Genomic DNA, 24,072 nt, shown 5'->3' with positions numbered 1-24,072 from the left:
AATCTTTAATAACCAATTTTAAAATCCGCATAGAAATGTTTTTTTTGCCGATAGATACTGACTGAATAAAAATATTCAGCTTGATAACTGGCCACATTTAAAAATAAACTTGTGTCGCGTAGGCATATCTAAAATGTATGTTTAGACAGTGGCGTTCATACAATACACTTTTAAATAATAAATGCTTGGTAATTTGTTTTTTTGTTTTTATAATTTTTTTTGTAATTTTCAACAATAGTTGGATTAAAATGTACAATTTTAGACCTACATAACTAACACAATGTACACACACATAAAAGTCGGTGCTTAAAATAGATCTTAGCAGGTACGCTTAATTCTAGAACCTCTTGCGTAAATATACATTTATTTATATATAAAAATAGAGATAGGGAAGGGGAAGGGGAGACGAATAGGAAGAGGAAGAGGGTGGCAGATGTGCTCATTATCCCCGAACGACAAGTGCGAAATAGGGATTGTGTTGAGAATTAATAAGGTGCAGATTTTTGTTTAACACTCTGTTGCTGCAACCGAGTTGCTTTGACTAATCTCGAATAGTGTTCAGTTGTTTCGTTATATTTGGAATTGAAGCCATTGATATATAAGGTGTTCTTGCTGCCATCAGATCGAAATCCCCCTTGAATTTGAATTTGTCTTTTCTAGTTCTTTAAACAGCCACCACTTAATCGCGTAGGCAGGTAAGGAGAATAGGCAATTAATATAATTAAATACTGCAGACCCGATGTGGCAGCAAGAAGTGTGTTCGATTGGGTGAACCCCCGCTAATTTCCACTCTCTAATCCAGCTTGCACTCGGACTCCTTGTTCACCACGTTGGCTCCCTTGCGGTCCTCCTCGCTGATGTCCTTGTCGTCCCAGCCCCAGATGGCGTGCTCCTCCTTATCGTGATCCAGATGGGCCACCAGCTCGTTGGTCGGGATGGCGCTGTTGTTGTTGGCATCCAGCAGGGCGGCAATGTGGGAGCCATCGCCAGTGCGCAGGACTCGCTTGTAGACCATCTCCTGGGACACAAACTTCAGGTCGTAGGCTTGTCCTTTGGAAGGGAATGGAGAAATGCAAAAGTTAGCAAAGGCTTTAGCACTTTAAAGCTCTCAAGAACCCACCGATCTTGGCCATCACATCGATAAAGGCCGTCGTCCAGTTGAAGCTGTAGGTGCCCAGCTCAGCTGCCTTGTAGTCCCAGGGGAAGACGTGGTGGTAGTTGTGCCATCCCTCGCCGATGGTCAGCGTGGACACCAGCTTGTTGTTCAGCGCACTCACGTTCACGTCGTAGGGCTTCATGCCGTAGAAGTGGGCGGCGCTGTTCACCAGCCAGGTGAAGTGCAGCGACAGGCAGAAGCGGAGCATGGAGCAGGTGAAGAAGCAGACGCGCAGCGAGCTGCCCATCACGTAGTACGGGAAGATCATGGGCAGGGCGAAGCAGCAGATGGGCATCACCACGAAGTAGAGTCTGCGGGAGTAAAATTAATAACATGTGTTAGTAAATGAAAGAGGGAGGATAAATATAAAGCCAAGTACGAGTCAGGCTGTTGCACTCTGATTATTATAAAAATAAATGGTTACAAGTCATTCAGAGTAATTGTTAAACTCCTAAAGATGTGTGTGTACCTTCAGTCTGAATTGAACCTGCTACATTTATTGTGATTTAAAGCATTTCATTTTATTGTGCTATATGATTACGAACTTATCAATCTGATTTCAAAAATGTTTCAGCAAGAAGCAGTTTAGTGCCTTAATATTGGATCAAAAATATTTCACTGCCTACTTTTAGGCAGTCAAGTTAAAATGCTTTTAAGAGCACCCAGGATCATAATAAACAAACTATTATAAAGTACTTGCAGATCCTTTAACCATCCAGTATTTAGCAGTATAAACTAAAATCTGTTACACATCAAGCACTCACTTCTTCTGGAACATGACGACGGGATCCTGCTCAATGTCCTCCATGGAGATCTGCTTGCCCTTGCTGGTCACATCGGGGTGCTTCTTGCACATCAGCCAGCCCATGTGGGCGAAGAAGAAGCCGCGGCGGGAGTTGTGGGGATCGGCGTGTGTGTCGGTGAACTTGTGGTGCACCCGGTGGTCGCGGGTCCACTCCCAGATGCTGTTCTGGAAGGCCAGCGACTGGCACAGCATGAGGAAGATGCGCAGCGGCAGCTTGGCCTTGTAGGCCTTGTGCGACCACAGGCGATGCACTCCGGCCGTGATGCCCAGTCCGCCCAGGAACATGGTGGCATACACTAAAAGGCAGAAAGGAGTAAGTAAGGTGTCTCTCGGATTCAGTGATACCCAGACTCACCTGGCAAGAGCTCCCAGTAGGCACTCTCGGCGAATACCAGGTACAGGCCGTACAGGGCCATCGAGTGGAGGATGATGAAGAGGCCCACGTTGCGCCACACGATCTCCATTTCGTAGGGCTTGTTCTCTGCCGACTTCGCCTCCACCTTCTTGGCGACCTTCTGGGTGGGCGTGGCGGCAGAGGCGGCGGGCTTGGCGGCCATCTTGCTGCTATTGTTGTTGCCATCGGCAATGGCCGTTTCGGCCAATATGAAAGTGCTCCCTATTATGTTGGGCGACATCTGCAAACGAAACCGGAAAATATAATTAGTCACATATTAGTAAACGCATTGGTATTCCATAGTTTTCTTCCTGATTTATGGCCTGTCATACGGAACGCCTTTGTCGTCTCGATTATGTGGAGCCCACAGAGATGCAAATCAATCAGCGGCTGGGTGCTGCTCTGCGACAGTGGCTTTCCTCATTTGAATGCAGGACAGGCCGCCTCTATGGCTCTCCATCCATATAGAAGGCATCACCCCAGCTGCACGACTAATTATGGACCACAATTGAGGTGAGTGCCGAGCGGCGACCTTCGCCAGTTGGCCAGATTCAATGATACTCGAAACTGATACAAAGATAGCAAGCCGGAAGCGCAAAAAGAGAATTCCGAATAAAACGAAATCCAAAACCGAGAAACCAAATCCAAAACAACAAAATCCCCGCAGAAAAACAATCAATAATTTTTTATGTTGTACACGACGAATGAAATATTTGCATATCCATTCTTTACAAAGGTTTGGCTGGCATCGAAAACCAGAAAAGGTTGTTTAAGAACCTTAAAGGCAGTAGCCTAAAAATAACTTTGTTCTTTAAAAGATCAAAAATGGCAGGAGTTTCATCAGAGATCTTTAGCAAGAATATTCGACAAGAAATGTTCTTGGAAGAGCGCTTTGGGATAAAGAAAATAAAGAGGATTTTTTAAGCAGATCTTTTGATGATGAAATATGCATGTTTGGAACATTGTAGAATGCATTGGTTATTTGCCAGCCTAAAGGGCGACTAAAGTCATTAGGGATTTAGGTTGACCATTGCGAATTTGAATAACATTGTTGTTAAATTCATGAGCTAGGTCAGTGGGTTCAGTGCAACACATTGCGCATACGCTTTGCGGGTCCATTCAATCACCCAACACAATGCACTTTGAAGCAATTTATGTCTTTCTGTCTTTCGGCTAATTGCGGGTGCCACACGGAGTTGGCTGATCTTCAACTCTCTAGAATAGATAAATTAGACAACCGGTTGACCTCAGCGCGGCGGTTGCATGTCTCATGTGTTGATTCAAATCTAAAAAAATATTCTTACTGTCTGGGAGAGCTTTGCTGGCTTTGCGCATTGATTCGAAGCCATTAACTGGCCGCGGTTCAATGTCAAGTCGTGTGTTTTGAATTTTATTCGCCTGCTTAATTCAGGCTGTTGTACTAGGTGGCCTTTGGCATTGGCTATCTGTAAGCCACTGGAAATTAGAGCTACACGGCGACTAATTCGCCATAGGGTATTCGGGCATGTAATTGAATTTCCGATAAGCGATACTAATGCCGATACTAATACGATGCAGGTGCCACGCGCTGGCTGAATTAAACTAGTTTTGCCACGGGTCTTCTTCGGCGTGATTCTGAGTCGGATGAGTCCAGCGCTCAATCATCCTTACCGGAATATTAGCATAGTTAAGTAACCACGATAAATTTATGTATAGAACTGCTTTTGTTTCGGGTCTGGGTTCTCCGCCGCCGAATCAAGGTTGGTGTTGCCAACGAGTTTTGGTGGGGGGGGGTTTTGGCATGGCTTTATATTTTGGGTTTTAATTCGGATTTGTGTTTGGGTTCGGCTGGGGTTCGCGATCGTCCGCTCTGTCTGACCACGTCACAGATCAGTCAGCGGTAATAAATATATAGTTATGGGACCTGACTCAAATCTAATGCCGGACTGTGATTGATACCACGGGAGGAGCCCGAGTTCGATTCCGAGCCCCATTGATCGATTCGAGCAGCGCACGCAGTTGGCGACGCTTGGCGCATACCAAAACACCAGAGACTGGGGACCCAGAACTGAAACTGGGAACGTGACTTTGGTCTGGTCACTATTCTATGGTTCTGCGGGTCTGCGGCTCCCCAGATCCCCGGCTTTTCAGCTAAACAGATCCCATCCCCGGACTTAATATGCTTATGGCCGCATTATGCGTGGCATCCATACTCATTATCGACATCGCTCACTTTGACGCATTCGCAATTAGCGTGTGCGGCTAAGAGCAAAGAGATTCGATTCAAACTCCCAGATCAGCTATAGAATTCCCCTCGGTCTATTTAAGGCTAGCATAATTTTAGTATTATGAGGGTTACGTGAGGCGTCAATGGTTCCCTTTTTTTGGTCTTGCGTCAGCCGCTCTATAAAATTCTTTTCATAAATATATTTTACTGCTCGATGGAATGCTATTTCCTATAGGTGAATCACATGGTCGATTGGCTGTTGAAGTGCTGTCGATCGAAGTTGAAATTCGGCTGAAACTTTTACGATAGTCTCGAGATGGCCTTTGTGTTTCCTGCTTGCTGACTTCCGCAATGCCAAAGCATACGGGTTTCATTATTGTTTTCTAATGTTCCTAATCTTTATGAGTGAATATGTCCAGTGTTCTGGCTAACCCACACTCACCTTTAAGGATTGAATTGCAACAGAGGTGTAGAAAGTCCACGCAGAGCACTCAAAATCCGCTGAGTTCGGTTCGCTCACAATACACTAGATCACAGTTAGCACAATAGTTCGTTTCGAATCCCCTCGAAAAGGATTCGGTGATACGTCAAAGTTATTCGAGATGTGTTTTCCGCTTTTTCAGCCACTACACACGGCACGTCCACGAGGCGCGATGAATACACGGCGTATGAGGGATCGGAGCAACTGGCAGTGCTTTTTAAGCGCCTAGTTCAAAGAATTCGCCCAGTACCGCGATCGATCGTTAGGCTCTGAGACGCTTATGCGATCGCGCTGAGAGAGCAGGCGGATGGATACAGTGCCTCAAAAGTTAACCAACACCGAAATTTAAAGCCGTCTCTCCGCGACTTCGACGCTTCTGCCGCTGCTTCGGTTCTTGGGCTGTGACGATCGTTTTGGATCGGTTCAGATCGGATCGTATCGTATTGGATCTCGGATCTCGGATCTTAAGGCCGGGGTCGCTTATGCTATATCTTTTGCATGTATTCGTCCCATAATATTCGGCGCGTGGCTGTTGGGAACTTGGTTTTCTGACTTTAGGACTGTCCGATCAGTCTGCAAAGAATATCCAGATCACTTACACTTTCCACAGAAATTTCATTTAAGCGGTGGGAAATCCCCGAGGGAAAAAAGGTCTGTAAATGGTCAAGCTCACGTACGCAAGCGAAGTGGAACTACAACATTTTGGCCAAGTTTTTTGTTTTCTTTTTGGATCGTCGCAGGTCAAGTGGCTTAAACTATCGGTCAAGTGAGCTCGGCACGTCGCTCGGTGATTTCTTTTGGCTTTTTTCTCATCTTTTCGGGGCTTTGTACTGCCTGCTAATGAAGTGCTTGGGAAACATGTTTTCGAATCGGCATTATATAACGTTCTTAATTCACTCCGGATCTGGGACATATATAACGCGATGTATGTCAGATGCCAAACGGTTAACCAGTTTGCCACCTCGGCCTTGCCTCTATGCATATTCAGATATTTTGACGAACTGGTCACGGATTCTAATTGCTTTTTTCGGTTGTTTTCAGACATTTTCCTGCCGCGTGGCCAGCTATATTTAATTGCTGTTTAGTCCGCCCAAATATTTGGGCCAGCCAACTCATGAAATGGGCTAATAATTGTTCGATTCTTTGGGTGTTTTTGTTTGAAGCTCGCTGGGCAAACAGCAATTACCGCATCGCAGGCCAAGAAAAGGAGGCCGAAAAAAATGCGTTTGTTGACAGTTTTCGCGTTGTTGCGGTTTCTGATAATTGCCGGGTTTTCACACCAACGCCGCAAAGTTGAAATGAGTCGTGTCTAATTTTGTTTAGTGGCGGCCACTAAAATTGTTTGCCATCTGCCAGCACTTGGTGTCAAAAGCCCCTCGTCGAACCGAAGGTTTTCTTGGCCCCTTGTGGCAACTTGGCCCCTTGGCCGAAGGTCACGTGGCGCATCTTGCAGCCTGCACCGCGATTGCATAGTGGTTACTCACTGGCCAAAATAGCGCCAGTTAACCGGTTTGGCAACACGTTTCCAGTGATTCCCAGCCCAGTTTCCCTGTAAACCCACTACCCTCAAAGCCCGAACTAAAGAAACATGCCTCGGTTTAATGACTTTCGATTTCAATCAGCATAACGCCAGAGTTTATTTTCAACACGTGCCTACTAAAGAGTCATTAAAAAACACAATATATTTGTTGCCATTTGTGAATCATAAAATTGTAATTATTGCATATTACCTATTGAGATAATTGTATCAACTACTTGAAATTAAATACGATATAATTTACTCATAAAAAACCAAAAAAGAATTGAAAACTAACACACTTGCAATGATCCCCAAAAATTTAAAAAGACTGCAATTTTCAAACCATAAATATTTATGTTTCAACACAAAACAAACAAAATTAAAGATAACAAGAAAGAAAAGCTAACTTCGGGCGGAGCCGAAGTTGATATACCCTTGCAGAATATTCTGTAAATTATATTCTCCAAAATTATTTATATGATGCATTCTTAATACTCATAAAAAATCCCAACTTCCTAACTTTAAAAACACCAAAGTTATGTAATTTCCAATCGTTCAGTTATATGGCAGCTATAAGATATAGTCGGCCGATCCTTATGAAATTTGGTAGGTCGGATTGATTGGCCAAAAATAAAACCCATAGAAAATCCCAACTTCCAAACTTTACAAACACCAAAGCTATGGCATTTCCAATCGTTCAGTTATATGGCAGCTAAAGGATATAGTCGGCCGATCCTTATGAAATTTGGCAGGTCGGATTGACTGGCCAAAAATAAAACCCAAAGATAATCCCAACTTCCTAACTTTACAAACACCAAAGTTATGGCATTTCCGATCAATCAGTTATATGACAGCTATAGGATATAGTCGTCCGATCCTTATAAAATTTGGTAAGTCAGACTGATTAGCCAAAAATAAAACCCGTAGAACTTCCTAACTTGCTAACTTGAAAAACACCAAAGTTATGGCATTTCCGATAGTTCAGTTATAAAGCAGCTATATGATATAGTGGCCCGATCCGGCTCGTTCCGACTTATATACTACCTGCAATAGAAAGACAACTTTTGGGAAAGTTTCAAGCAGATAGCTTTAAAACTGAGGGACTAGCTTGCGTAGAAACGGACGGACGGACAGACGGACGGACAGACGGACATGGCTTGATCGACTCTCCTGGTGATGCTGATCAAGAATATATATACTTTATAGGGTCGGAAATGTCTCCTTCACTGCGTTGCAAACTTTTGACTGAAATTATAATACCCTCTGCAAGGGTATAATAATTACTTTGTGTGAAAACATTTCCTGCTATAAAAGTCACAGCTTAAAGTCAAATTATTCACTGACCCACCCAAAGTTGTAAATATGGAAAAAGGGGGTTTTCAAATTGGTTTAAGTAAAATATTACCCAAAAATGAGTTATCGCCTTCGTAAAAACTTACTCTTATTGCTATTTAAAGCTATTTTCATAAATAATATTTTTTGCAATAGTGTAAATTAAGATATTTAGTGAGCATAGTTAGAATAGTTAGTGCTTCACAAAAATAATAATCAAATGTTAGCAATTATCTGAGCTGTAAACAATAAATATAAATCAGGCTTTCAACGGAGGAAAGTTCCCTCAGCGGAAAATAATTTGAATTTATTTGCTTGAGTTGACTGGGAATAACTTACTGAACTGACAGTCCAGTTTAATTTATTTGCAATGTGAGGTAGGCACTATATATGACTGACTATGACTGATCACAGTTTCCCAGAATGGGTTGCCACTGTGCAAAATCCACTTGTGTAAAAATGCAAAGTCAAGTGCCAAATTGCAACTAAACTCCCTCACAGAGCGCAAAGCCTTCCTCAATAATCGTCGGTGTGTTATTGAAAAATTAAAGATAAACTTACAAATGTTAAATGACTGTCATTCGCGGAGTGTGGTGGTTAAAACTCAAACGAATGTGACTGGCAGAAAGGCAGAAGTAGCATCTCGAAATTGGACAGGGAATCGTGTGGCGGGTCGTGAGTTAGCCAAGGTCGATCGGCTGCTGTTCTTGAGTTCTTGGCTGGTTCTTGAGTGGCGAAAATTGCACAATTAGGTACAAGTGCCGCGAACACGTCTTAACCTGGCCCCAACCTTTGGGGCGTGGCCAACGCAACTCGGCAACTCCGCATTACCTCAAGTTAATTTTCACTTGTGAAGCAACTCCGAACTCTCTGAAGTGATGCGATGCCCGAACTAATTGCATCTAATTGAAATGCACGCTGGCATCTGTTTCGAAATCACTGCTCAAATGACAAATTTGCCGAGGCAGTGCTTCTCGAGCGATTCCAAGCGCAAAGTGCGTGAAAAATCCGGCCGAATCAGTCCTCCAGGTGCCAGCGATCGCTTTAACCAAATATTTATGCAAATTTCTGATGTGCCGCAGGAAGAGCACAATGTCACGTCAACACACACCTCAAATGTGCCATGAAAAATAATAACAAAATCAAACAAAAGCCTCATTACATATCCGTTGCTGTGTGTCCACATTCCCATACAAAAACATCCAATGGTACAGACACAAAAACTTACAAAGACTAAAGATTGATATTCTGAATATTAAAATGTAAGCTTATTTTTCAATTCATGCAGCAGTTCACTTACATGATCTGAGATATATTTACTCTAAGTAAAAGCTTATATTTCAATTCATGCAGCAGTTCACTTACATGATCTGAGATATATTTACTCTAAGTAAAAGAGGGTAAACCCTTTTAAAAGATTATTAAACAACTTGACCTATGTTCATGTCGGCCTAATTTTTAATGAGCCTTTTTTAAATGCGCTATTATGGGAAAAATTGACTACTTATTCCTCTTTATTTATTACTTTTTGTCAAAATACTGATTCTAAAATACTGATTTAAATAACAGATCGCAAATCAAACTGTCTATTAATTACATATATTATCTATGTGTAATCTCTAAATTTCAAAGAAATATATAACAACCCATTATATTTAATGTCAAAAACCGAAGAAAATATAGGTGAAAGATTCCAATTTCATGTCACTTTTTGTTCTGTGTAGATACAGATCGCATAAGGAGAACAGCTCAAATGGATTCCCAGGGCAACGCGGCATGGACTTTGCAATTCCGATCCCATTGTCACTTGTCACAACGCTAGCATCCAAATCTACATAATATGTTAATACTATTTTCTCGTTTTTTGATGTTATTTCGGAATACATTTCTTTCAGCACACGCTTAAGCCGAATCTATTGGCCGAATGCCGTTGGCCGCATTGCGATTCTCAGGCCGTTCGTCCGGCCAATTTATCAAACATTGCTTTTACGACTTCGATGTGCTTGCCAGTCTACGTACAACCCAAATCCATCAGAGTTTAGCACAAGATAATAAACCTGTACCCCTATTTTTAGACTATTCTTTGGGACAAAAGCCCGCGCCCATTCATATGAATTCTCGTGGCTGGCACGTTTGGTTTTTAAAAGTTTATTGGTGAATTTTATGTATAAGCCCATTAATTTAACTAGCTACAAACTTGCACATTTCTTATAGGTAGCAAAATGATTATATCTAATAATCTTTATATTACTAGTTAAGTAATTAAATTTAAAGTTTGTTTTAGATAATTTGATCACCTAAAAACTTTCGTTAAGTGTTTTGTACAGAAGAATCTAAAATATCAAAATTAAATTTCTTATTTGTCTTCATTTTTAAAATGCGAAATGCTAGTTTAGTAGCATTGCCATTGAACGTAATATCCCTGAGAAAATGTCAAGCTCATAGCTTTGGTGTAAATGTACATAAACACCAAGCTTATGGCCCATTAAGACTTATTAACAACAAAACATTTTCAAAATAAAAACATTGAAAAGCCACATAAAAGCGAAAAACCCAAGCAAACCAATATATCAACATTCTTGAGGAGACCACAGGGCATTGCCCAGTCAGTATGCAAGGGTGGACTGCTCTTCAATTGGCAGATTGTAAGAATAAGCCATGCAAAACATTGATAAGCCATAAACCGAATTGGAGTTGTCGGAACGCAGAAATTAGCAAGTTAATCACGTGCCCTCCAACGTTTTCTGCTCGCCCACACCCGAAATTTTTCGACAATATTTTTTGATTTTCTATTTTGGCGCAAATAGCATTTCCGTACACTTCGGGCCACAGAATCTCGGCCCCTTGGGGAAGTTGGCTTAGCTGGCCAAAAGAACTCGTCACCAAGTGCTCGGCTCTTTTCATTAACAACTCGATCATGATCAGCGTCGATAAGACCCAGAGCCTGTTTAGAATTCTGGGGGAGATCGCAAACCTGATTGGCGTTTTAAAAAGCCTTCAGCCTGTCCGCAGATTTATATATTTTGGGGTTTCTATTCTCGACTATATGCTGGTGTGTAAGTGGATTTGCATAAATATGCATGTGAGTCTAGTGAGCACTGGTTACCAACCTGATTACCAGGAGAAGTCGCCACTTGGCCCTTATTTAATTTCGCCTAGAGAAACCAGTCGGACAACTCCATAAACCTGGGGGCAGCTCATTTAACACCCGTCTAGGCAACGATATCAGTCAAGGCGAAAATAAAACAAAATAACCCTATATATATGCGTCATAAGCCTAATTAAGAACTTTCGGTTATCGATAAACAAAATATCCCATGTTTAAACAGACATTGAAATCGAAAATAAAGGAAATAAGTTATATATGACAGGGCTTACAAACCCAGCTCGGTAGAAGAATCTCTCTAAATTACTAAAGATTTATTTATGTGAAGATCAAGTTGTTTTCGGGCCAGAACAAGTTTTGGCCAACACGAGACCTCACCAAAGCTGATCTCAGAGGGTATAAATATAAACATTGGAATCCGAAAAGAATGAATTATACTCGCTTCCCGATTCCCATTTACATTTAACCTCGTGACCCTTGGCGCGACGTGGACAAGGTTATTGGTTCCCTGTTATTTGATCAAATCGATTCCTAGGTCTCAGATGCTATTGAAAAACCGCCGCCTTATTACACATTACGAGCCGGTGGACTTGGCCAGACTTCCGCTTCCAACTCTTCCGCATAGATGTAACAGTAAACAAGTTGGGGACCGGACCTCCGCGGAGTTCGACCCAGCAATTAAAATATGTAAATGGAAACAAAGCCAAACAAAAAAGGCCAATGCTGCGCGAAAAAACGACGCCAACAGATCGCCGCTAACCTCGCAGTTTGTCTTTGCTGCAAATGAAGAGACGAAGTCGAGACCGCATTAGATCTATGACGGCAAAGAAAGACCCGGCAGTACTTGTAATACCCTCTCTACGAAACTGGAGTTAGGTACTACAGCTTTATCTAACAAATGGCCCAGCCATTTCCGCTTTCTGACCATTTTAAAATATTATAAAAGTCGTATTATACCTTATTTTGGATTCCATGATTTACAAACTGGTTTTTTTATTTCGATTCACAAGTGATTTCTGTGGAAACCCAAATCTATTATTTTTTAAATTCAATGAAATTTATAAATAAATATATATTTGGAAAATAACACAATAGCATGGTTTATATTTTATTTTATATATAATCGACTTTAAATTCTTAATAATAATAATTTTAATAATGTAAAGCTTAATAAACATAATAAAAAAGCTTTGAAATTAAAAACTGAAAAGAACAACAAAAATGGTTAAAAAGTATTTTCTAATCCTAGTCAAAAACTTCATAAAAATTATAACACCTTGCCAGTTAGAGCAGCGAAAAAGTGAACCCCGAAATCGATTTGCTGTCTCGGTTTCGTCTTCAGCTGGCTGATTAAACATCAGGAAATACAAAATGCTAAGCAGACAAAAGCAAATTGTAACAGGGCCCAAACTCTGCCGCAAAGCAAACGAGTTCTCAGGCCAAAGGCAAAAAGCTTAGCTTTTGATAAGCGGCCAAAACTCGTTCGCACTTGGACCGTTTTTCAAAAGCTGGGGTTGAGGAGATCTAGAGGAGGGCTAAAACCGAATAGCCCCATTGACTGATTATTGTTATTAATGCGAATGCGATACTGCGGCGGCTTGCTGGTTTTTGCCATTTGCATTGACATTGACTTTGACCGAGAAATTATAAATCGAAGCCAATGTGACGCATACGTGCGATACCTGGTTGCGTTTATGCGGTGGTTGGACATCTTGCATTTGCATATAAAGACTGCACTTTACTGGCACTCACTGATACTTTGGGTAATAATTGGCATGCAGTAAATGTAATGCATTTATTTCTGTTTCCAAATTTATGGTTTCGTGCCTGAAGATTATTCAAGACATAAGTCCGATGGAAGTACTTGAACCCATAATTATTACTCAGGACACACTCGCTTGAGCACCGAGAACCACCCACTGACCCAGCAACCCAAAAACCCACCAACCCATCCACCCACCGCAGACATTCGGCATTCAGTCATTGGGTCAAAGCCATCAACGATCGTTCAAGTTCAAGCCCCAAAGAGATTAGAAAAATTACTCAAGACTAGATCAAAAAACGACATTGACCGGCATGTCATGGCACCGGCACACAATCAAAAATAGAAAACTTTAGTGGCCATTAGCAGATGTCGGTTGGTTTATTTGCAGTTTTAGCATGGCAAGGGGCAAAACTTCTGCCAAACCGATTCGATTCGATCCGATCCGATCCGACGTCTTCGCATTTCGTTATTGTCTTCTATTTCCTGGTTGGATCCGCTTCGCTGCCAACGATTTGGCATTATCATGAATTAATTGTTGCATATTATAGCGACAAGCATTGACCTCAATAGTTAGATTTGATAAACAAAGTATACACCTCGGATACTACATACGTGAAGCAGAACGCGTAAATAAATGCGAATTTAAAGCTAATAACTTTTGTGAATTTTTCTCTAATGGATTCATATGTGCTCATTAGAAGCAGAGCGGCAAACAAGACCAAAGTCAAACTTCTTTAACTGAATTCATCATATATGCACAGAGAGCATGGCTTCGGGTGACTTGGAAGTTAGAAGCTTGACTGTATAAACAAATGTACTTAAGCCCGGTTCATTTTTTATTCTTCTCTAAGTACAAATGGCAACCTTTTTTAAAGATGATGATTTGGCACAAAACCTAATTAATGAGATTTCCAATTTAATTTAAAGCCTGGCTAAATGAGTACCGATAGAGAGGTGCATACTGAAATAATGGGTTCTGTACTCTACCGAAACTTAATCTGTGCTGCGGAGCGGGATCAATGAAGAATAGTGGCCCGATCACGTATTAAATATCCGCTTCGTTAGTTTTTAGAATTTCTTCTTTTTTAAAAATTACAATAATTGATCCGGAGGAATCACATTGGAAATTTTTTTGTAGGATCAAAAATCATTGTTTCAAAATAAATCAATTTTAGGCGTAATCCTCATTGTTATTAAGGTATGTGTATGTAAAATTAAATACAAAAATAAGCTGATATCTCCTATGACAGTCATGGAACAATCACAAGATAACGACTTTTAGAGGTCATTACCTGCTAGAATTCTACCTTTATGTCAGTGCGACCTATTAACTTAAAAGTAAATTACAGAGCGTACATATATTTATATTTTCGAGTTATTAATGGAAGTCTTAATTGATTTAACATTTTTATGACTTTCCCAAAATATTAATTTGGGATCAAATAAGGGTTGAATATCATGTCACACATATGCATAAAAACCGTTATTTTGAGGAGAATTTTATATTTCGAATACCGGTATTTTAGGAAAGTTATAATAGTGTTCTAGTATATCAGCATGAGCCGCAGCTTACGGTATATTTTAACGGTCAGTATACGGTCACACTTGCACCCACTGTTATCTCCTGGAATTGAAGTGGAATTCACTTTCCTTGGTAAATTTCACTGTTTGAATTGAATTCGGCGGCACCCCCTCCAACCATCGGAACCCAACGTTGACATGGCAACGAGGCGGATGAACGCCTGCATTTAGTGCCCAACCAGCGACAAGCGATGACTGTTTGGGGCATAGAGGCCATTACACTGAACGGATCGTCGGCGAGGGAAAGCGTGGAGCACCTGGTGGAAAGCGTCGTGGGAGATCGGGTGATTCCGGAAGCGGGAGCCATGAATTCCGTGGAGCGCTACCGGCAGGAGTGGGCGCAGCTGCTGGAGAACCTCGATGCCGAGCCGGAGGTACTCCGCCAGTCTGCATTCGCCGGGGACCTAAAGATGTCCAAATTCCGGAGCGTTCACTGGGCCCTTCTGCTTCGGGTCCTGACCTCCGAGCACCGGAGTTGGATCAGCCAGCGACTCCAGCAGCGGGTGAGGTACGACAAGTTCCGGGCGGACTACGTCAGGAATCCCCACCAACTGGCCGTGGACTGCAACGATGATCCCCTGTCGCAGTCGACGCAGAGCGTCTGGAACCAGTACTTCAGTGACCAGGAGCTGTTTGCCGTTATAAGGCAGGATGTGGTGCGCACCTTTCCGGGCGTGGACTTCTTCCGAAAACCACTGGTACAGAATGCCATGGTCAACATACTGTTCTACTACGCCAGGGAGCATCCGTACATGTGCTATCGGCAGGGAATGCACGAGATCCTGGCTCCCATAATCTTTGTGGTCTACAGTGATCACCAGTCGTTGCTGCACTTTAGCGAGCTGGCCAAGACGGATATCAATCCGACGCTTCTAGACGTGCTGGATCCCGCATTTCTGGAGGCGGATACCTAGTGCGTAATACAAGATTTTTGTAATTTCTTTGTACCAACTTGTGCCTATCTTGCAGCTCTTTGTTCTCCCGCCTTATGGCCTCCGTGGAGTCGTACTATCGCGTCTCGAATCTGGTCTCCACTCCCGGTGGCCACATCGAGCAGCGAGCCGAGGTACGTCGCAGTTTGCAGGTCCAGCAACCCAATTCTTATCGCTACCCATTCCTCTTTCAGACTCCCGGGGACAATGAGGCGCCGACGGAGGCGGAGGTTATCAGCCAGCTGAACTTCATACGGGACAAAATACTCGCCAAGCAGGACCAGCACTTGCACCACTATCTGCAAAAGATGGAAATCCCGCTGCACATATTCGGCATGTAAGTTGCAATCGAAAAGCGGGGATTTCAGTTACTTATCTAAGACAGCTCCAGTTGCTAAGGGTGCTATTTGGTTTAAATGAGATTTTAGTTTGTTGAATAGTGCATTAACATTTCTCTAAATTATATTAATAAAATCCGACAGCAAATTGTTTCATATTTTCCCAGTGGCAAGGGTGCATATAGACAGATGATGTCATTCACAAACACAAAAATCTACCCACGATCGTGAACGAATAATTTTTGTATGTGATTTTCTTTTCTTTTTCGCATTGAAGCTTAAATGTTTTCACAAATTAATACTAAAGATTTAGAGACCGCAATGTGGTTCAAAAACACTAAATATTTAAATGAAGTAATCGAATCGATTAACTTACTAAGGAAAATAGAAAAAGTTTATCTTAATTAGTTTAACAATCTCTCACCTTAATCATGAATAGTCGATGGCTACGACTTCTCTTTGGACGGGAATTCATGCTGCTGGACCTGTTGCTGCTGTGGGATGCAATCTTTGCGGACAGCGATCGCTTTGATCTGCCCAACTATATTCTGGTGGCCATGCTGGTGCACATCCGTGAAAAGCGTGGGTATTCCCCCCTGGTGCTTTCCAATCCAAATGAGCTTAAGTATTTGTGATTTCAGTGCTTCTTAGCGACTACACCACATCGCTAACTTATCTTATGCGCTATCCTGGCAACGTGGACGTTCATCTGGTGCTGCGACATGCCCTGTTCATGCTCAATCCCAAGCAGTTTGACTACCCCTCGAACGCCTTCACCTGTGTGTCCTTTACCAACAGCGCTGCGGACAAGGAAGTCCCTCCTCCAGCGGGTCAGCGGCCGCGCACCGTCTCAGAAACATCATCTGTAGCTACCAGAGCCAGTCAGATAGATCGGCAAATCACATTCATGCAGGAGCGCAATGCGGCGAATTCTTCAGCTCTGGCCAAACTACAGGATTCCCATCGAGTGGCCATGGATGGATACTTAGAAAATGTGAGTGTAGTTGAATTAACTTCATAGAAATAGAACTTTAAAAGTTCGCATAGTCAATATATTTCATAAAGTGAAGTCGTCGAAATGAAAACGTAGGTAACGTGTATATTTTTTTTGAATCATTTTTAAGTTCCAACGATGCCGTGCCAACCCGGTCGGTTGTTCTAATGGCAGCTTAAAGTGGAATTATTTTCCAGAAACCATATTTTTATATTTATTTTAATATTTGTAACGAAATAAATAAAATTTTTGCCGATCGCTTTTAGGTTAGTTGTAGGATGTAGTCGATCCATCTATAAGACTTCTAGAATTGGACAGGGCCCACAATGTTTTGAAATCAGACGTCTTTACTAACTCCCCTAGCTAATTTACAATATGTTTTTACGAACTTTCCTAACTTGATATTCCTATTTTTCTCTGCCAGAGTCCCGAGCTACTCCGATTGGAGCTGAAGAATGCTCAAACAGTAATTAAGATAGCGCGCAGTAAGTTGCAGAACTACCTGGGCACTGTGCGTCATCACGTGGGAAAGCAAGCGAATGGAAACGAGGAGCTTAGCCGAACGCTGGACGGGATTGAAGAGCTGTGCAGCTTTCTGGATGTCAAGTTCATGTTCCCGCTGCACGCGCGATCCGCGCCAATCGACCAGGCACTGGAAGCCAACGAGCAGAAGCAGCTGAACACAACCAGCCTACCCCCGAAAGCAACACCCTCTTCCACTCCCATGGCGACTCCTCAACCGCCCAACAATGCAACAGTGGGCTATCAAATCCCCGAGAACGCCTTCATGCACAGCTCCATGCGTCGTCTACTTGGAGAATTACGTGAAATCGAGCTTTCAACGATAACGAGCGATGAGAAGCCGGGAGAAGCGGTGCTCCAAAACGGATTGCCAGCTGCAGAGCCACAGCAGCGGCACCAAAACGAATTAAGCTGATCGAAAGATCCTTTCCTAACGACTGAACTTGAATTTAGACTTAAAAAGAGCAACCACAAAGTGGCTGAATCGGAATAATTGAAGAGTATCATTAAAAGACATACGATAAAAATATATTTTGGACTTCGGCAAGTCTGTAAACCTAATAAATCAATCCAATTTTTAAGTGCTTAAGCAGAAAAAAAACCGTTGTATTTTAATAGTATGGGAATGGTTCCGAAACAAATCGCCTTCAAAAACATGCATGTCTCGGAACAAGCACTTTCGCTTTTTATGTGTCAAACTAGAATGTTTACAATCTGTTCTAATGTGTCACCTTGAAAGGAACTCCTTTGGTCTAGTACCTAAACAGGATCGGTCAATCTTAATTTGAAATAATTATCTTGCTTGCAAGTATTCTTCTGTAACTTATGAAATAAGTGAATTGAAGCAAATTTAAATAATGATAATGCCAAAAACTATAGCTATGGATGATTCGTATTCTTAGGAGCTCTATGGCCGGCGGTTTTGGTTCACCATCGACCTAAACGTGTTCATTTGACCACCGTTGCTGTTGAGACCGCCCCGCATCATTGGTGTTGATGTCATGTTTGGAGACTGCTGCTGCTGCGGCTGCGCCATGGGCGTCTTGGTGATGGTGATCATCTTGGAACTGTTGTTGTTGTTCACACGTATCTGCCGGAGCATGGCTAGCGTGTTGCCATTGGGCATATCCACCTGTGGGGTGGAGGGTGGTTCCGAGGAGCCACCTTGGCTTTGTCGCCCATTTCCGTTGATCCGACTATGTGTTGTCAATTTATCCAGAGGCACACATCGCACGGCATCCGTGTCGTAGCGGTTGGTCACCTGCATTTGGGAAGAGCTTAAGATGCGGCGGATGTTCTCCGGCAGGTCTTTCGGATTTCCGTTAATGGTCACCTGTGTGGCGGAACCACCGCTTGCTGGCTTACTCTGTACAGTTTCCACCTCGTTGTTATTGTTCTTCACAGAGTAGTCATCGTCTTGGATAGTGATAACATTGGAATGCAAATCTGTATCAGAAGGAGCAGAAGCTAAAGTGGGACCAGAAGCATTAGCCGTAAATGGAACAGTCGCAGCTGGAGTGGCCACTGGAGTAGCTGCGGAAGACGATGTGGAGGATCCGACTGGAGATGTGGCTGCAGCTAACGAATTCCGCTGCATGGCCCGAACTTCTAAGCCGCACACGAGCTGCATGATTTTGGCCTTGCCCTCTGCTGCCAAATCCGCCGGCAAGGACTTCATGGTCGGCGCAATGCTGTCGAAGAAGAGATCTAATACGTGTCGGGGCTCCGGTGGCCTGGCCGTTGTCACTGACGGCGCCTGCGCCGTGGAGTCGCCCTGGGCGGCCCCTTCCCGCTCCAGAGTTCGCAGGCGCGACACAATATCAAACGAGGAACAAATCATGTCCTTGGCCATGTCCATCTGAGAGCGCTCCTCCTGGGGCTTGCTCATGGAATCGCGCAGGGCGCGCAGTATCCGACGCACTTCCATTGAGCGTCGTAATCGCTTCGCCGGCGGCTCCGCCGTGCTGCCATCGGATCTGAAGAGACAACAAATCAGTAAAATATCAGGGTATGTTTTTACTTGGTAACTAAGCATTTTAATGAGATTTATATATTTTATTTGGCGGTCTAAAGTTGTTAATGTGGGGCTTAATCTACCTACCCAAACCAAACCAAAACTCACCTCACACTGATTTCACCGTCGCTCTCCTTGTCCAAACCAGACTCCTGCCTCTCTGCATCGGCAGTGGAGTTTGTGCTGACGGATGCTGGATTTGCGGCAGCGGTGGAGTTGTTCCTGCTCCGCTCCAAATTATCAGCGTGTTTGCGCGAGGAGTCATGCTGGCGCAGATAGAAGACCTTGATCGGCAACCGGGTATCGCAAACACGGCAATGGCAGTGGTTCTCGTCATTGGCATCCGGATCCAGCCAGTCGTACTTGGCCTGCAGCTCCGCCATGGCCGCTTTCTGTCTGGCTTCTCCGCTGGCCAAAGCCGAGGCCGTGGCCACAGCGGCAGAAATTTCAACTGGGCTTTTGGTTGCAGCTCCTGCCGGAGGATGTCCACCATTACGCTTCCGATCGATGCGAAGACGAATGTGTCTCGAAGTCCTCTGGTGTTTCGAAGCCCACTTAGAGGAGGGCAGGTAGAGGGATACCTCGCAAAGCTTGCACCAGGCATAGTTCCCGCGCTGCTCGTTCTTTTTGTAGGAGAGCCACGGGAAGCGGCCCTTCCACACCATAACCTTACCCTTCGTTGTTGCCGGAATGGGCTTCACAAACAGTTTCGATCTAGGTGGCTTCCTTGTCTGCACGGTGCCCGAGTCTGTGTTGCTCTCTCCATCCCCATCCTCCTCTTCTTCCTCCTCCTCCTCTACCTCTTCCTCCTGTGTACCCTCCTCCTCGAGTTTGCCCTGCCGCTTAGTTCTAGTCTGCTTATTTCCGACCTGGGGCTGTTTCGCTTGGCGCGCCTTGAACTGCTTCATGAGTTTCGTATGTCGGGCACTGAACTCATGCCTTGCCTTTGCCGCTTCGTTGTGGAAGCGCACGCGGCAGAACTTGCACAGCTGTGTCTTCCGATCCTTGGAGTAGCACAGCCACGGGTAGAAGTGCACTCCGGCGCGGACCTTGGCCTTTCTAGGCTCCATACCCGATTTTGTAACGAGGCTGGGATCGATAAAATAATATTATTAGCATTAAGTACAGAGGGCGATCGTGTTTCAAATGCTAACGCAAAAGACGACGCACCCGTTATGACAAACTTTAAATATGTCTTTAAATAAAAAAAACCTACCCTTTGCCACCTTTTAGTGTCTCCGACCAATTGTCATCGTCTATATCTTCGGTGCCCTCGGTCTCTGATCGTGCTTCCGACTGGGCTGCCTCACTGGCGGGCACATCCTCCTCTTCCTCTTCCTCCTCCTGCTCCCCGTCATTGCCCTCGTTTTCGGTTTCTTTGGCATCAGCCAATCCAGCTTCAATAATTGCTTTAGCGGCGGCCACTGCCGATGAGTGTTTTTCGGAGTTCTCGTGGTTCTTGCGCTTGATTTCGGAGTTTCCGTACATAAATCTTTTGTGGCAGACGCTGCAATAGCCAATACTAGGGTCTTCTGGATCGGCAATCAACCATGGATGCATATCGGCAAACACGGCCCAAATACCGCGAATATCTGAAGAGCTGGAGTGCACAACAAATAAAAGTAATTTAGTTTAAATAAAGTGATAGATTACTCAAACGTCGTATTGAAGAATACCCACCCTTTTTGGACGGGTTCCAATAGCTTGTTACAGTGAATCTTGGTTTTGCAGTGCCGCAGGAAGCTGGTGATCGCCATGGAACAGTCGCAGAGGGTGCAGCGACACTGCTGTGGACTGGTGTCTGGAATCAGCTCACACCACTTGCTGGGGTCCTGGACCGGGTCCACCCCACCGTTCATTACCACCACGGGGGTTTCCTGCGCATCCTCCGTGTCCGCCTCCGGCTCTGATTCCTTTTCCTGTTCCGCCTCCTCCTCGACAAAGGTGGTTTCGCTGGCGCTCTTGCTTCTTTTTCGCTTGCGGCTCGGCTTGTCGGATTCCTGATTGCGCAGCGCCTCCATGTGACCTTTTGTGGTCTCGTGACGTTTGCGCAGATAGACAAACTCCACGTTCATGCGCACGTTGCAGACGCGGCATGTCCCAATGGTTCCAGTGGGCTTAGAGCGCTCCAGCCAAGGATGCCACCGAAGCCAGCGCAGCCAGTTGAAGTTGTTAAAGGCCTCGGTCTCGGTGGTTCGCTTCTGCTTCGTGGCAGCAACATAGCTCTTGGTCCCGAACTCGTGCTTCACTTCGTTGTCACTGGTCCTACGGGAATCAATGAATTATGTTAAAAATATTTTATTTTGCGGCGTCAAAACGACATTTTTATTATTATTATTATTATAATTTCAGCCAAAAGTTTGCAACGCAATGAACGAGTCAAGTATATAAATTCTTGATCAGCATCACCAGTAGAGTCGATCTAGCCATGTCCGTATGTCTGTTTGTCCGTCCGTCCGTTTCTATAGCAGGTAGTATATAACTCGGAACGAGCCGGATCGGGCGACTATATCATATAATATCATATATCATATAATTACGAATTTAATTAAATTTAAATCGGACAACAATATCATATAGCTGCAATACAAACGATGGCAAAATGAAGCCCAAAATCGACATAGCTTCATTGTTTTTAGTAATATAAGCATAGAAATCGAAATGTAGTCGATTTGTAACAACTGCAAGGGTATATAAGCTTCGGTTTGCAGAAGTTTGCTTCCTTTCTTGTTTTTGGATAAGTGTTAAAACTCTTAGGAGTCTTGGAATGTTTAATATATTCTTAATTATTTACAGTAATTAATTGTTTTAATTGTTTTTGTGATACAAACTTGAGAATTTTAGAACAAAGCTGATTTTATTAATCTGTGAGTGCTCACAAGATATTAACTAACTTATGGAAAATGAAAACCATTATCTAAAACTGAAATGTGAGCCATAGCTCATTTCTTTCAAACAAATAAGATAAGTAAACTGCTTAACAATTAGTCCGGTTAGAACTGGTTAAATACATTTTTTTATTGAACCAACTATACTCGATGGCGTCACAGCATCTTACCATCTTGATACTAGGTTTTCACAATATCATGAATTTTTTGGAATCCAATTGGATTTTTTGAAATGTAGAAGTTCAAAAGAGCCACCATCGCATACATACACGATAGTAAGAAACAGCAATAAAATGTTCCACAAAGAAGTTTGTCGACAATCTCTAGGTATTAACTTTCATGTAGGAAAATATTAAAAACTCACAATGTCAATGTGAAACGCTGTGTATAATTTGATCTTAAAATTGAGATTTTCAAGTGCATGGGCTTAGGAGTGGGAAATATTTTTTTTGGTTTAGCTTATAGTTCAGAAACTTGGTTCAAAGAGGCTACTTATCAGAGGGTGTACAAATTCTTTTCCAAACTCAAAACGCTTTTAGACATACATAACTTGATTGAGTTCTGCATATAATTATAATATCAACAGGTTGCACTCTTATTTAACCTCTGACCAAAAGATTGAAAATCCTCTTGACAAACTTAGAATTAGGTAATATTATTATTAGAGCTAGTACTCACGTTCCCCGCGTCTGCTCCTCGCTTTTCTTAAAGGCCAGGTAGTTGCACTCGCGTTCCTGGTGGTACAGCGACATGTTGTGCTGCTGGATGTGCCGGGAGCGGTTGTTCACGTTGATGTTCATGTTGCAATAAAGGCAGAAGGCGAAGGGCCCGTCGGAGGCCTCGTGGAGGATCCAGGGCCAGCGCTTCATCCAGATTAGCCATCGCTGCGCTCGGGGCATTTTCCGGCGCGTGGAACCGCCATTGGCGCCGCCGGTGCTGCCATCGTCCACGCTGAAGTCGTCGTCCTCGTCCTGGCTGTCTCCCGCCTCCTGGTTCTCGATGCGCTCCAGCAGGCCCATCGGATCGTGGTACGAGTGGTTGCTCTCCGCATCGCTGGAGGGTTCGGTTTTGGTGGACACGGTGTCCGGATCGCGGTCATGATCATCTAGGAGGGGATCCTCGCTGGTGGGCTTGTCATCTGGATTGTTCAGAGCGGACTGCAGTTCGGCCACCAGTGGAGCATGGTCGTCGTCCATAATGTCCTCCATGCCTGCGTTATCTGGCAGCGGCTGCTCCTCCTCGTCCACCTCCATATCGCCCTCCACCTCGTCGTCGTCCACCAGGATGACCATGGGGACCTCCGTTTCCTCGACGGGATCCGCCGCCACCACCGCTCCTCCCTCCACATCCATAATTTTCAGCTCGTGTGTCGCCGACGCCAACGACTCGGAATTCGCGGACGCCATTTTGAGACCGGCGTCGGTCGACCCGTCCAAATTTTGTCCCTCTGCGCTATTATCCTGATCCATCGCCACGTGCTCCAGATCACTTGTTATCTAGGCACTGTGCTGATTTCTCTGCCAGCTGTCGCACAATCACAGCATGCGTGATTATTTTAAAACAAAAAGCGAAAATTGCAAGTAAAGTAAACTCGAATTTGCAGTCGAGACTACGACCAGTGTGACCGTTACTGTTGCATTAAACCGGCGGGCAGAGGAATACATGCATACTAGAAAAGCAAAAAATACCAGAACGGCGTTAATACACAGGCAGAACTACATGATTACTGATCACTGATGTTTAGTAATACGTGATCAAGTTAGTTTTGCTGAACGCCCATGATATATTAAACAGTCTTAAAATTAATCGGCCTGGAGGTGTCGTAATTAGCCCCAAAAATTGTATATCAAATTATATTTATTTTTCTTAATAATTAATATTGCTAAAATAATTGGAGCCCAAAGTTGAATATCATATAAATCTATTTTTCTTATTAATAAATTTTGCACCATCGAACTTACAGCATTATGCACAACATTCGTAAATCATAATTCAGCAGCCACACTTCCTGTAAGTCCAACATATAAATGTGTTTAAGT

The 24,072-nt window shown here is 43.6% G+C and overlaps 3 protein-coding genes across 4 annotated transcripts; 1 reads left to right on the top strand and 2 right to left on the bottom strand.

Moving 5' to 3' along the window:
- Positions 1 to 557: 557 nt before the first annotated feature.
- On the bottom strand, positions 558 to 5,370 carry LOC108045538 (acyl-CoA Delta12-desaturase). Of its 2 annotated transcripts, none has more exons than XM_044461796.1 (5): positions 5,004 to 5,370; positions 2,317 to 2,596; positions 1,921 to 2,257; positions 1,121 to 1,467; positions 558 to 1,050 (listed from the first exon to the last, which is right to left on the bottom strand). In XM_044461796.1, exons 2-5 carry the CDS (start codon positions 2,594 to 2,596, stop codon positions 794 to 796), a joined length of 1,221 nt encoding a protein of 406 aa, XP_044317731.1. In that variant the 5' UTR covers positions 5,004 to 5,370; the 3' UTR covers positions 558 to 793. The 2 variants fall into 2 exon arrangements, with proteins under 2 accessions (XP_044317731.1, XP_044317730.1); XM_044461795.1 differs by lacking the exon at positions 5,004 to 5,370 and adding an exon at positions 3,660 to 3,761.
- An 8,973-nt stretch (positions 5,371 to 14,343) lies between these two features.
- Positions 14,344 to 18,009, top strand: LOC108038937 (TBC1 domain family member 5). The gene is made up of 6 exons (XM_017115829.2): positions 14,344 to 15,258; positions 15,315 to 15,411; positions 15,472 to 15,614; positions 16,055 to 16,197; positions 16,257 to 16,609; positions 17,034 to 18,009. Exons 1-6 carry the CDS (start codon positions 14,537 to 14,539, stop codon positions 17,544 to 17,546), a joined length of 1,971 nt encoding a protein of 656 aa, XP_016971318.2. The 5' UTR covers positions 14,344 to 14,536; the 3' UTR covers positions 17,547 to 18,009.
- On the bottom strand, positions 17,638 to 23,680 carry LOC108038936 (protein suppressor of variegation 3-7). The gene is made up of 5 exons (XM_017115828.2): positions 22,712 to 23,680; positions 20,826 to 21,410; positions 20,362 to 20,745; positions 19,254 to 20,234; positions 17,638 to 19,107 (listed from the first exon to the last, which is right to left on the bottom strand). The coding sequence occupies exons 1-5, from the start codon at positions 23,500 to 23,502 to the stop codon at positions 18,039 to 18,041; spliced, it is 3,810 nt and encodes a 1,269-aa protein (XP_016971317.1). The 5' UTR covers positions 23,503 to 23,680; the 3' UTR covers positions 17,638 to 18,038.
- Between the last annotated feature and the right edge of the window lie 392 nt (positions 23,681 to 24,072).

This window comes from Drosophila rhopaloa, unplaced genomic scaffold (genome assembly GCF_018152115.1).
Source record: "Drosophila rhopaloa isolate 14029-0021.01 unplaced genomic scaffold, ASM1815211v1 contig_7, whole genome shotgun sequence".
In the NCBI taxonomy this organism is placed as follows: Eukaryota; Metazoa; Arthropoda; class Insecta; order Diptera; family Drosophilidae; genus Drosophila; species Drosophila rhopaloa.
The sequence above is the reverse complement of the archived record's forward strand: the minus strand, read 5'-3'. Positions and strand labels throughout refer to the sequence as shown.

Coding starts and splice junctions, on each gene's coding strand:
- LOC108038936 (XM_017115828.2), bottom strand. CDS start 23,502: ATGGATCAGGATAATAGCGCAGAGGGACAAAATTTGGACGGGTCGACC. Junction 20,235..20,361: donor ACACTAAAAGGTGGCAAAGG/GTAGGTTTTTTT, acceptor TATCGATCCCAG/CCTCGTTACAAAATCGGGTA. Junction 19,108..19,253: donor GACGGTGAAATCAGTGTGAG/GTGAGTTTTGGT, acceptor TTGTCTCTTCAG/ATCCGATGGCAGCACGGCGG.
- LOC108038937 (XM_017115829.2), top strand. CDS start 14,537: ATGACTGTTTGGGGCATAGAGGCCATTACACTGAACGGATCGTCGGCG. Junction 15,412..15,471: donor ACATCGAGCAGCGAGCCGAG/GTACGTCGCAGT, acceptor TTCCTCTTTCAG/ACTCCCGGGGACAATGAGGC. Junction 16,610..17,033: donor TGGATGGATACTTAGAAAAT/GTGAGTGTAGTT, acceptor TTTCTCTGCCAG/AGTCCCGAGCTACTCCGATT.
- LOC108045538 (XM_044461795.1), bottom strand. CDS start 3,704: ATGGCTTCGAATCAATGCGCAAAGCCAGCAAAGCTCTCCCAGACA. Junction 2,597..3,659: donor CAGCAAAGCTCTCCCAGACA/GTAAGAATATTT, acceptor TTTCGTTTGCAG/ATGTCGCCCAACATAATAGG. Junction 1,468..1,920: donor GTCGTCATGTTCCAGAAGAA/GTGAGTGCTTGA, acceptor TTACTCCCGCAG/ACTCTACTTCGTGGTGATGC.